Genomic DNA, 12,993 nt, shown 5'->3' on the forward strand with positions numbered 1-12,993 from the left:
GACCAGGCATATAGATGAGGGTAGTGCAGTGGATGTGATCTACATGGATTTTAGTAAGGCATTTGACAAGGTTCCACATGGTAGGCTTATTCAGAAAGTCAGAAGGCATGGGATCCAGGGAAGTTTGGCCAGGTAGATTCAGAATTGGCTTGCCTGCAGAAGGCAGAGGGTCATGGTGGAGGGAGTACATTCAGATTGGAGGGTTGTGACTAGTGGTGTCCCACAAGGATCTGTTCTGGGACCTCTACTTTTTGTGATTTTTATTAACGACCTGGATGTGGGGGTAGAAGGGTGGGTTGGCAAGTTTGCAGATGACACAAAGGTTGGTGGTGGTGTAGATAGTGTAGAGGATTGTTGAAGATTGCAGAGAGACATTGATAGGATGCAGAAGTGGGCTGAGAAGTGGCAGATGGAGTTCAACCCGGAGAAGTGTGAGGTGGTACACTTTGGAAGGACAAACTCCAAGGCAGGGTACAAAGTAAATGGCAGGATACTTGGTAGTGTGGAGGAGCAGAGAGATCTAGGGGTACATGTCCACAGATTCCTGAAAGTTGCCTCACAGGTAGATAGGGTAGTTAAGCAAACTTATGGGGTGGTAGCTTTCATAAGTCGAGGGATAGAGTTTAAGAGACGCGATGTAATGATGCAGCTCTATAAAACTGTAGTTAGGCCACACTTGGAGTATTGTGTCCAGTTCTGGTCGCCTCAGTATAGGAAGGATGTGGAAGCATTGGAAAAGGTACAGAGGAGATTTACCAGGATACTGCCTGGTTTAGAGAGTATGCATTATGATCAGAGATTAAGGGAGCTAGGGCTTTACTGTTTGGAGAGAAGGAGGATGAGAGGAGACATGATAGAGGTGTACAAGATATTAAGAGGAATAGGCAAGAGTGGACAGCCAGCGCCTCTTCCCCAGGGCACCACTGCTCAGTACAAGAGGTCATGGCTTTAAGGTAAGGGGAGGGAAGTTCAAGGGGGATATTAGAGGAAGGTTTTTCACTCAGAGAGTGGTTGGTGCGTGGAATGCACTGCCTGAGTCAGTGATGGAGGCAGATACACTAGTGAAATTTAAGAGACTACTAGCCATGGAGGAATTTAAGGTGGGGGGTTATATGGGAGGCAGGGTTTGAGGGTCGGCACAACATTGTGGGCCGAAGGGCCTGTAATGTGCTGTACTATTCTATGTTCTATGTTTTTATGTTCTATTACGGATTACAGGTTGAGAGAGGGACAGGAATGAATGCTTAATGTCTCAGGGTCTTTTGTTAAAAATGAAAGAAGGCGAGGTAAAGTGAGGCCGCGAGTAGCACTACTATTTGGGTCAATAAACAAGTGCACTCTGAGGGGGCATAACAGGGTGCTGCGCGATAGAACCTGTGAAGAGGGCGGGGCCTGTGGAAAGGCGGGCCCAGTCTTCAGCAACCGAGCGGTTCGCTGGGCGGGCCTTGTTGCTAGGGGGCGGAGCCTGTGGAGAGGCCGTTTACTGTACCGGGAACCGAGCGGTTCGCTGGGCGGGTCTTGTTGCTAGGGGGCGGAGCCTGTGGAGAGGCCGTTTACTGTTCCGGGAACAGAGCGGTTCGCTGGGCGGGTCTTGTTGGTAGCGGGCAGAGCATGTGGAGAGGCCGTTTACTGTACCGGGAACCGAGCGGTTCGCTGGGCGGGTCTTGTTGCTAGGGGGCGGAGCCTGTGGAGAGGCCGTTTACTGTACCGGAAACCGAGCGGTTCGCTGGGCGGGCCCTGTTGCTAGGGGGCGGAGCCTGTGGAGAGGCCGTTTACTGTACCGGGAACCGAGCGGTTCGCTGGGCGGGTCTTGTTGCTAGGGGGCGGAGCCTGTGGAGAGGCCGTTTACTGTACCGGGAACCGAGCGGTTCGCTGGGCGGGTCTTGTTGCTAGGGGGCGGAGCCTGTGGAGAGGCCGTTTACTGTTCCGGGAACAGAGCGGTTCGCTGGGCGGGTCTTGTTGGTAGCGGGCAGAGCCTGTGGAGAGGCCGTTTACTGTACCGGGAACCGAGCGGTTCGCTGGGCGGGTCTTGTTGCTAGGGGGCGGAGCCTGTGGAGAGGCCGTTTACTGTTCCGGGAACAGAGCGGTTCGCTGGGTGGGTCTTGTTGGTAGCGGGCAGAGCCCGTGGAGAGGCCGTTTACTGTACCGGGAACCGAGCGGTTCGCTGGGCGGGCCTTGTTGGTAGCAGGCAGAGCATGTGGAGAGGCCGTTTACTGTACCGGAAACCGAGCGGTTCGCTGGGCGGGCCCTGTTGCTAGGGGCGGGCCTTGCTGGAAGCCGACTCGAAGCCTGCGGCTGGGCGGGCGGGGTTGAAGTCGCCCGGGCTGGGCTCGGTGCAGCTCTGCCTGTGGAGGAAATTCATGACTTGTAGCTGCTGCCTGGTGTGCGATCGGAGAGTGGAACATGGAGCGGGTGTGCAGCGGACTGCCCGAGTCCCCGATCGGGTCTGGGACCCGCTTATGGGTAAGTCGAGAGCCCAGAGCAGGGTCGGTTGTAACTCGGTTTATTTCTGAAGCGCTCTAGAATAAAAATATTAGAAATATTTCACGATCATGTACGAAACAGAACTCCGAGTAAGCCATTCGGCTCTTATAGCCTGCTGTACCCCACAATGTCCGGTCTGCACTTTTACCTCAGCGCCATTCTCCTACACAGCGTCCATGCACTTCACTACCTTATCAAAACCCTACATGCCCAGTCAACGGGCCTCCGCAGCCTCTTCGGTGGAGAATTTCAAAGATCTTCCACTCTGTAAACGAAGAAGTTTCTTCCTCCTTCCTCACTTCTCTGTCCCGAATACCTGCTTTGGCTTGAGGCCATGAACCCTAGTAGTGAGGCGAAACCTCATCGCTTTTTCACCCTTTCGAACCCTGTCGGTGTTTTGTACATTTAATTATCTGATTCTTAAGCACATGAACTTATTCTTGAACGAACAGGTAAAAACCGTAATCATTTAAATAATTTAAAATAATTTCCCATTCGGAATCGATAAAATACTTATTATTAATTACACTTTAGCAACACTCTGACCACTTCAGAATCAGATTTAATATCACTTTCAAATGTCGTGAAATTCTTTGACTTGCTGCTGTAGTGCATTGCAATACATAATAAAATAAACTGTAAATTGCAATAAGAAATATATATATATATTAAACAAGTCATGCAAAAAGCGAGGGACAAATACCTCCTCGATGGTAGCAAAGCGAAGAGGGCATGCCCTGGGTGGTGTGAGTCTGTAATGAATGGATCCTGCCTTCCTGAGGCATCACCTTTTGAAGATGGCCTGCATGTTGGGGTTCCTAGTGCCCATGGTGTAGCTGGATGTTTTTTCTGATATGTGCAGCGGCCCCTCCATACCAGATTGTTATGCAACCAGTTAAAATGTTCTCCATTGTAGATCTGTTGAAATTAGCGAGGATCTTTGGTGACATCCTCAACTCCTAATGAAATATAGCTGCTGTCTTTGACGACTTCGCACTAAAATGGAACTTTTTATTTTAATTGTGCTCTTTCTTGTAAAAATTGTGTATAGTTGGTTATCTTTGTGAATGCTGCTTATTTAATGTACTGTACCTGTGGTCCTGTTGCAAGTAGTTTTTCCTCGCACTGAGCATGAATGTACTTGCGCACACGTCAATGAAGTCGCGATTCTCTTAAGATAATCTCCCAACTCGAATCACTCTGGTGAATCTCTGTCTGTTGTGAGCAGAACATAGAACAGTGCAGCACCTCAGAGGAACAGGCCCTTCGGCCCACAATGTTGTACAAAACTAATTAAATTAGTAATCAAGTACCCAACTAAAGTCATCCTTCTGCCTACACAGTGTCCCTATCCTGCACATTATCTAAGAGCCTTTTGAATGTCCCTATAGTATTTGCCTCCACCACCAGCCCAGGCACCCAATCACTCTCTATGTAAAAAAAAACTTGCTCCTCACATCTTTAAATTTAACCCTCTCACCTCAAATGCATGCCCTCCGGTATTAACATTTTAAGCCTGGGAAAAAGATACTCTCTGTCCACTCTATATATGCCTCTCATAATCTTGTAAACCTCTATTAGATCTCCCCTCAGCCTCTGCCATTCCAAAGAAAACAACACAAGTTTATCCAACCTCTCATTATAGCACATACCCTCTAATCCAGGCAGCATTCTGATAAACCTTTTCTGGCCCCTCTCTAAAGCCGCAACATCCTTTTTATAATGGGGCAACCAGACCTGGATGCTATACTCCAAAAGTGGCCTAACTGGAATTTTATAAAACAGCAGCATAACTTCCTTAATCTTAAATGCAGTTCCTCAACTACAGTAATAAAGGCAAGCATGACGTCTCTTTTCACCACCCTGTCAAACTGTGCAGTCACTTTAAGGGAGCTATGGACTTATGCCCGGAGTTCCCTTTGTACATCAGCACTGTTGTAGGTCTTGCCATTAACAGTGTACTGTCTCTTTACAACGGATCTCCCAAAGTGCACCACTTCACACCTGGCTGGGTTAAACTCCATCTGCTGTTTCTCTGCCCATATCTGCAATATCCTTTGCTGCTCTTCTATGCTATCCTCACCCCGTCAATCTTTATCTAATTTGCAATCTTACTAACTAGGTCATTTGTATATATCACACAGCAAAAATCCTAGTATGGGTCCTGTCACAGACACAGACCTCCAGCCAGAATAAGCCCCATCCACCAGTGCTGTCTGTCTTCTATAGGCAAGCCAATTCTGAATCCAAATGGTCAATTTGCCATTGATCCCTTGCATCTTAATCTTCTGGATAAGCCTCCCATGAGGGACTTTGCCTTGATCCATATAGATAGCATCCACAGTTCTACCTTCATCACCTCCTTGAAAAACTCAGTTTTGTTTACAAAGAGTGATGGGTGCCTGGAATGCATGGTCTGGGGTGGTGGAGGCACAAAGCCATGCTGACTGTCACTGTTTAGACCATGGCTTTCCAAATGCTCATAAATCCTCTCAAGTAACTTCCCTAACACTGACGTGAGATTCGCCAGTCTATAGTTGCCTTTTTATAGTAGTATAGAGGGCAACCATACTCGTGTACATATTTCCAAGTGCAGTCTCAGCAAGGCCCTGAATAATGGCTGCAAATATGCATTTACTTTTATACTGAGTTCGTTGTGCAAAAATGATTGATGTTCTGTTTGCTGCTTTAACTTTCATGTAAAGTGTATTATTTGTGCATTAGGACACCCAGGTCACTTTGAACACCAGTGTCTTTTGGCCCTGATGAAGTGTCTCAGCCAAACCATCAGCTCGTCATTCCTCTCCATAGATGCTGCTTGACCTGAGTTCCAGTATTTTGTGTACGTTACTCTGGATTTCTAACACCTGCAAAATCTCTTGTGTTTATCTTTCAGTCTCTTGCTGTTTAAAATTATGTTTGTATTTTGCTTTGCTTCTCATTCCAAGTGGGTGACTTCAACATGGGAGCAGACTCGATGGGCCAAATGACCTAATTCTGCCCCTGTGTCCCAAGGTCCATGTTATTACTATGGATACTATTCCTTTGTGCATTTACCTAGCATGTCTGAATCCGTAATCACCACTTTCAAAATCTTGGGATGCTGACTATCAGATTTTGTAGATTTATTGACTTTATTGGTTAGTACTTTTTAATGCTATTTTCATTCAGCTCCTCATTTTTCAATCTTTTGTCATAGAACATTGTACAGCATAGACCAGGGGTGTCAAACTCAAATACATAGTGGGCCAAAATTAAAAAATCGGTACAAGTTGAGGGCCGGACTGGTTCAGCGTTTATTGCAAAACTTATTGAAATGAATTTATTACACATATTAACCTGGAACTAACAAAGATTAGGTTATTGCCTACAAAAACAACATTGAACATTAAATAAATAAAAAATCAGTTGCATTTATTTCTTATGGCTTTATCTGCAGCTTTTCCGGAGTAATTTCTAATGAAAACATTTTTCCACAGGCCAACACTCTGTGATTCACACTAGTCTAAGCCAGACACTTGGCATCTCATCTTGGATGCAAGTTCATCAATGTTTGGAGTCAGGCTCTGAGCTGAGGAAATCCTCAGAATTGAGTGAAGGTGTTCATCAGAAAGACGACTCCTGTGTGATGTTTTGTTTATCTTCATCAAAGAGAACAGTTGTTCACACAGATATGTGTTGCCAAACATAGAGAGCATTTCAGCAGCTTGGGTACGCAGCTGGGGCATTGTGTCGGGAATGAAACGTAGAAACTGTGCAGCGCCCACCGAGTCATACTTTGCCTTGAGTGTGTCACTACATTGGAGTTCAATCAGCTCCATTTGTATGTTGGTTGGTGCGCTTTCCACGTCAGCTGCAAATGGATTACTGAGCAGTTCAAACCTTTTTTGGGCTTCAAAGTCGGCAAATCGCCGTGTGAAGTCGGCACCAAGTATGCTAAGTTTTTCAGCAAACTTTGCACGTGGGAACACTGCGGTAGAAACCTGCTCTTTCATAGTTTGGCAACACGGAAAATGGCTCAAGTTTTCTTGCTGCATCTGCGTCTCCCACAGGCGCAGCTTGGTTTTAAAAGCCCTCACTGCAGCGTACATGTCTGTGATCACACGACCCCGCCTCTGAAGCTGCAGGTTGAGCGCATTGAGATGGCTCGTGATGTCACACAGAAACGCCATTTCACAAAGCAACTTTTTATTCCAGAGCTCTTGTTGTGACTTTCCCTTTGCTTTCCATGAACTGACAGATCTCCTCACGCAACTCGAAACATCTTTTCAGCACTTTTCCTTGGCTTAACCATCGCACCTCTGTGTGATAGGGCAAATCATTATATTCTGAACCCAACTCCTCCAGAAACGACTTGAACTCGCGGTGATTCAAACCTTTGGCTCTTATGAAGTTAACTGCTCGTGTTATGGTGCTCATTATATGTTCCATTTTCAAGGCTTTGCCACACAACGATTCCTGGTGTATGATGCAGTGATAAGCTGTCAGCTCACCTGCGCCGTTTTCCTCCTGCATCTTCTCCCGGATCCTGCCCACCAATCCACTCTTTTGACCGCACATCGCGGGCGCTCCATCTGTCGTCAGTCCCACAAGTTTATCCCAAGGCAGCCTCATTATATTTACACATCTGGATACCTCTTCAAAGAGATCTTTTCCAGTAGTTGTGCCATGCATTGATCTTAATCCCAAAAGTTCCTCTGTTACACACAGACTTGAGTCCACTCCATGAATGAAAATTGACAATTGGGCAGTATCAGAAGTGTCCCTGCTCTCATCCACAGCAAGGGAATATGCGATGAAATCTCTTCCCTTCCCCACCAGCTGTTGTTGTAGATTGGTGATAAGCTCACGTACACGGTCAGCAACGGTGTTTCTGCTCAGGCTCACATTTGAAAATGCTTGCCTTTTATCTGGGCACACGATGTCGCAAACTTTCATCATGCAGTTTTTAACAAATTCTCCCTCGGTAAAGGGCCGGGCTGATTTAGCGATCTCTGCTGCCACAATAAATCTAGCCTTTACAGCAGCCTCACTTTGTGTTTTGGCTTTTGTGAACATAGCCTGCTGTGACGCCAGACTTCTTTTCAACTCTTCTACCTTCTGGAGCTTCTGTTTCTTGTCCAGATGCTTGTATTTGTCGTGGTGTTTCGTTTCATAGTGTCGTCTTACTTTATATTCTTTAATTACAGCCACACCGTCTCCGCACACAAGACAAACAGGTTTGCCCTTTATATCTGCGAACATATACTCTGCCTCCCACCTGCCTTGAAAGCCCCTGTTTTCAAAGTCCACCTTTCGTTCAGCCATTTTTGGGGTGAGGGATAGCTGAAAGTTGACCACATGTGACTAGAGCCAAAAGGATGCTGATGAGAGAGTAAGGCAAGCGTGAGCAATGCACTGGCAGTGCATTGTGGGATTTGTAGTATTAGTGGTGCATGCAATATACCGGCGGGCCAGCTCTAATAGAAAAATAATTTATTCATTAATGATATTCAGGAAATAAACCAGGGAAATCGAATAAACACTAAAAACCCTGAAAACCTGGTACCTGAATGAACTCAGCATTAGCCATATCATACGCCATAGGCGCTTCGATTACTGAGGCCAGCTTTAATAGTAATTAGATATTATCTCGCGGGCCAAAGATAATTCCACCGCGGGCCGGATTTGGCCCGCGGGCCTTGAGTTTGACATATATGGCATAGACACTTTGACCCACTGCATTTGTGCCAACCTTTTAGCCCATCTACAATAGTCCCACTTCCTTGCATTGGCACTGAATCTTTCTATGTATGCCGCCTTGAACTTTCAAAATGCCTCTCAAATGTAGAAATTGTATCTGATTCCACCACCAACATCTTTGGCAATGCATTCTGGCTGTCAACTGTTCTGTGTGTTTTTTTAAAAAAACTCCTAAAATACCTTTAAATCTCCACTCTTGCCTTAAAACTGTGTCCTCTTGTTCTTTGTACCCTTATCATTGAAAAAAAGAGATTTTGACTATCTTGCCTATCGATATATTTCAACTATTAAGCCTTTATCTATCAGATTCCCCCATCTGTTTCTGGGAGACCAAGTCCAGTCTTTCATTTCTCCCACCATAACTCAAATCCTCCAGTCCCAGGCAATATGCTGGTGTATCTCAGTACTTTCTCCAGAAAAACCACATCCTTCTGACTGTGTGGAAACCAGAACTGCATGCAAAATTCCAGGTGTTGTCTAACCCATATTGTGTAATCGTCCTCCACTACATTTTGTGGGTTAATGTGGTTTCTGTGACAGAAAATATTTGCTTTTCCCTTGTTTCTCAGTATAGTTTCTTCTCTCTCACTCTGCAGGGAATCCTCATTTTCTGCTGCTAATCTTTTATTTCTCTCCCTAATAAATTAGCTTCAATTGTCTGTTTATATTTCTTGTGAGATTACTCTTATTTTCCTTTATAGACGTTTCTTTCCTAGGAACACTGAAATTTTGCCAATTCATGCACTTGTTCTTTTAGTCAAATAAACTTTATTCATAATAAAACATTGCTTCCAATAATAAAATGCTTGAAGCTTTTTAATTCTTTACAGGAAGAATGTGCAGGATTGGGGACAAATTGATCAGTACAGGAGGAATGTGCCAGGAATGGCAGTGGGGGAGGGGTTTGTTATGGATCAGTACAAGAGTAATGTGCTGGGAATAGGGGTGGGGGGGGGTGTTATGGATCAGTACAGGAGTAATGTGCTGGGAATAGGGGTGGGGGGGGGTGTTATGGATCAGTACAGGAGTAATGTGCTGGGAATAGGGGTGGGGGGTGTTATGGATCAGTATAAGAGGAATGTGCCGGGAATTGGAATGGGGGGTGTTATGGATTAGTACAGGAGGAATGTGCAAGGAATAGGGACAAATTGATCAGTACAGGAGGAATGTGCTGGGAATGGGGGTATATAGATTATGTACAGGAAGAATATGCCAGGAATGGGGGCATATTGATCAGTAAAGGAGGAATATGCCACGAATGGGCATAAAGATTATGTACAGGAGGAATGTGCTGGAAATGGGGGCATATAGATTATGTACAGGGGAAATGTGTCGGGAAAAGGGCATATGGATTGCGTACAGACAGGCAGAAGGGATTATGATTGTGAGCTGAAGGGCCTGTTCCTAAGATATACAGTTGTATTCTAGAATGTTTGTCCTTTTAGCATTTTGTATCTAAAATAACTTGTTGTAAATTGTTTATAAAATCTTTAAATATTAGTCAGTGCCTGTTTCCTGATGTATCTTTGAAATACAGTTTCCCAATCTACAAGGGCCAACTTGCAGTTCATGTTTTTGTATGTCACTTAGTTTCAGTTTAAGGATTTCAGACCAAATGAAATCTCTTCCGATCATATTATGATCACTTAACTGCAGGATTATTTATTAACCATTGCTCATAGCACATTATTAGCTATAAAGCCATCTGTTCTCTTGACTTTCCTCAAAATGTTGATCTCGGCAACCATTCCTTGTTTGTTCCATTCTGTCACTACCTGCTTGGTTTGCTCTTGTGAGTTGATGTTGTAATTATTATTGCTAAACATCTGACTTGCTGTTCCATGCAATGCTGTCTATTACCATGACTGTTTGGGGCTCTGTGGATAACCTCCCAAGGTTTCCGCCATTTGTTCCTTTGAGCTGCATACAAACAGATTATATTTAGTTTTCTGATCTGTGTTCTGTCCTTTCTGTTGTCTTTTGTCACTTTCTTTATTACAACTTCAATTTTACCCATTTCATTTTGAAGGTTACATACCTGTATGAGGTTCCTTGTGCTAAAAGGTTTCTTGTTACAAAGTCACCAAAATACACTGCATCGGAAAATTCACTGTCATTTGGTTCATCACATCCATACATAGAACATGGTTATCAATTCACCTCTCATCCTGTATCACCTCAAAGACCAAGGCCTTAGTTCATTTATCCTATCCTCAAGATAAGTCCTCTACTCCAGACAGCATCCTGGTAAATTTCCACTTCACCTTCTCTAAAGCTTCCACATCCTTCTCATAATGAAGCAACCAAATCTGAATACAATGCTCCAAATGTGGTCTAACCAAAGCAACAGTACCTCATGGCTCTTGAGCTCAATCCCCAAAACTAAAGAAGGCAAAACACTATGTGCCTTTTTAACAACCTGATCAACTTGCACGGTAACTTTGAGGGATCAGAGGACATTGACTCCAAGGTCCCTCTGTTCTTCCATCCTGTTAAGAATTCTGCCATTATGGCTGTACTCTGTCTTCAAATTCAATCTTCTAAGGAGAATTACTTCACACTTTTCCTGATTGAACTCCATCTGCCACTTCAAATCAATCAAGTTTAAATATCATTCAACGATAATAGATACAGAAAACGAAACAGTGTTCCTCTGGGGCCAAGGTGAAAAACAAACAAAGTAGCACATTCAAAATAGTGAGCAAAGAAGCATATTCACGCAAAAGAAAACATATATAGTTCAAGACCCTGAGCTGCATGTCCCACAATTGATGGTAAAGTCTCCCAGCAGTGCACAAACACATGCAATCCAGCCTGTCATTTCACTGCTTGACCATGGGATGGCAGCACTGATGGGAGAGGCTAATCCCCCACCAAGCACGGACGTCATGCTGCACCACCTCCGACGTTCCTCACCTGGTCTGCAGTAGCAGGCAAACCCACAGCTTGAGGCCTGGTCTTTGCTACAACCAAGTCTACACAGCTTCCATGTCATCTGTCACGCCACCAGACAAAGGGAACAGGCCTTCATCAACTTACATTATCACTGTCCATCAGATTCTTGTAATTGCAAGTGAAATGTCCGAAACAATCTCCCATGGTATACTGTATGCTGCCTTCATGCACCAACTCTGATGCCTATGTGTAGCAACACAGTCTGCAGCCAGGTCAGCTCCTCTGACATCTGGCTGCCCCTTTGATACCTCTGCCAGCTGCGCTGCTGACACCAGTCCTGCTACTCCAATCACGAAGCAGTTCACTGATGGAGTAGCCCTGCAGTACCTGAAGTTCTTGGAGTAGAATTGTCTTGCAACCATAAAAAAACATATTTAACAAAGAGAAAAGCACCTTTGGTTGGCTCCCGAGAGGCTGCTGCATTGGAATGCATCGCCATCTTACCAGAAGATCAATCCAGCTCTGCATCCTATCAATGTCCCATTGTAACCAACTAAGGAAGAGCGTTGAGGTAAATCTCCAGGTCCCATTGGTAGCCTCACTGGTTACTGGACTCAGAGTGCTCGGAGGTAATGGCTGGGTCTGGAATGTCTCTGCCTGATTATTCAAACAACAGGCCAGTACAATGGTTTCCCACTAATTCTAAGTTCAAAAGTTCAAAGTAAATTTATTATCTACTATCACCATATACAACCCTGAAATTCATTTTCTTGTGAGCATTCTCAATAAATCCAGTAACCATAATAGAACCAATGAAAGACTACACCAACAAGGTGAACAACCAGTGTGCAAAAGACAATAAACTGTGCAAACACAAAAGGAAAGAAAAATAAATAATACTGATAAATAAGTAAGCAATAAATGTGGAAGAACATGAAATGAAGAGTCTTTGAAAGTGAGGCAATATTTTTGGAAAAAGTTCAGTGAAGTTATCTTCTGTGGCTCAGAAACCTGAAGCTTGAACTAACATTTCAGAAACTCCAATTCAGGTCCCACCCGGCAACTGTGGGATTTAAATATGGCTAGTAGTCGGTCCTTAGTAATGACCACAAAATGACTGGATTATTGATTTTAAAAATCGGCATTAAAGCCTCCCATGGAAAAAAAATCAGCTATCCTTGCCCCCTGTGGTTTATATCGAACTCCAGTGACACCAGTGCAGTTGACATGTAAACACTTTCTGAAATGGCTTCACAAGCTCAGTTTTAGCTCAGTTAGGGGTGGGCTTTAGATGTTGGTTTTGTCAGGTTAGCAAAAGTGAACAAGTTTTAAAAATATTTCATTAAATGTGGCTTAAGATTAAGACTTATTTTATTTCTTGCACCCATCTCACAACTGAGGGAGTAAAAACTATAAGTTGCATCTCTGTCACAAAGTGCAAGCAATAAGAGGGAAAATGTGGGAGGATATTACCCAAACTCTACGATTGTAACATAATTGTTTTGTATACATGTGTGTTCAGTCAGATATGCAATCAGATCAATGTGTATTGATAAATCTGATGGCCTGGTGGAAGAAGCTGTCCCAGAGCCAGTTGGTTCTGGTCTAAATGCTGTGGTATCATTTGCCAGATGGTAGCAGCTGAAAGAGTTTGTGGTTGGGGTGGCTGGAGTTCCCGATGATCCTTTGGGCCCTTTTACCCCACCTGCTGCTGTAAAGCCCACTGCTCTACTCTCTCTATACCCATGACATTGCACTCAACGTCAGTAAGACAAAAGAGCTGATTGTGGACTGAGTAAGATGAAGGAACACATACCAATCCTCAGAGGGATCAGAAGTGGAGAGAGTGAGCAGTTTCAAGTTCCTGGGTGT

At 44.4% G+C, this 12,993-nt stretch overlaps 1 protein-coding gene across 1 annotated transcript in view; it reads left to right on the top strand.

Moving 5' to 3' along the window:
* The first annotated feature begins 1,477 nt into the window (after nucleotides 1–1,477).
* LOC140714856 (ATP-binding cassette sub-family C member 3-like) overlaps nucleotides 1,478–12,993 on the top strand; it is a 188,134-nt gene continuing 176,618 nt past the window's right edge. Inside the window, exon 1 of the mRNA XM_073026539.1 lies at nucleotides 1,478–2,463. Coding sequence (XP_072882640.1) covers nucleotides 2,404–2,463 — 60 coding nt within the window. The 5' untranslated portion in view covers nucleotides 1,478–2,403. The remainder of the gene's footprint in view (nucleotides 2,464–12,993) is intronic.

The sequence above is a fragment of the Hemitrygon akajei genome, chromosome 22 (genome assembly GCF_048418815.1).
Source record: "Hemitrygon akajei chromosome 22, sHemAka1.3, whole genome shotgun sequence".
Lineage (NCBI taxonomy): Eukaryota > Metazoa > Chordata > Chondrichthyes > Myliobatiformes > Dasyatidae > Hemitrygon > Hemitrygon akajei.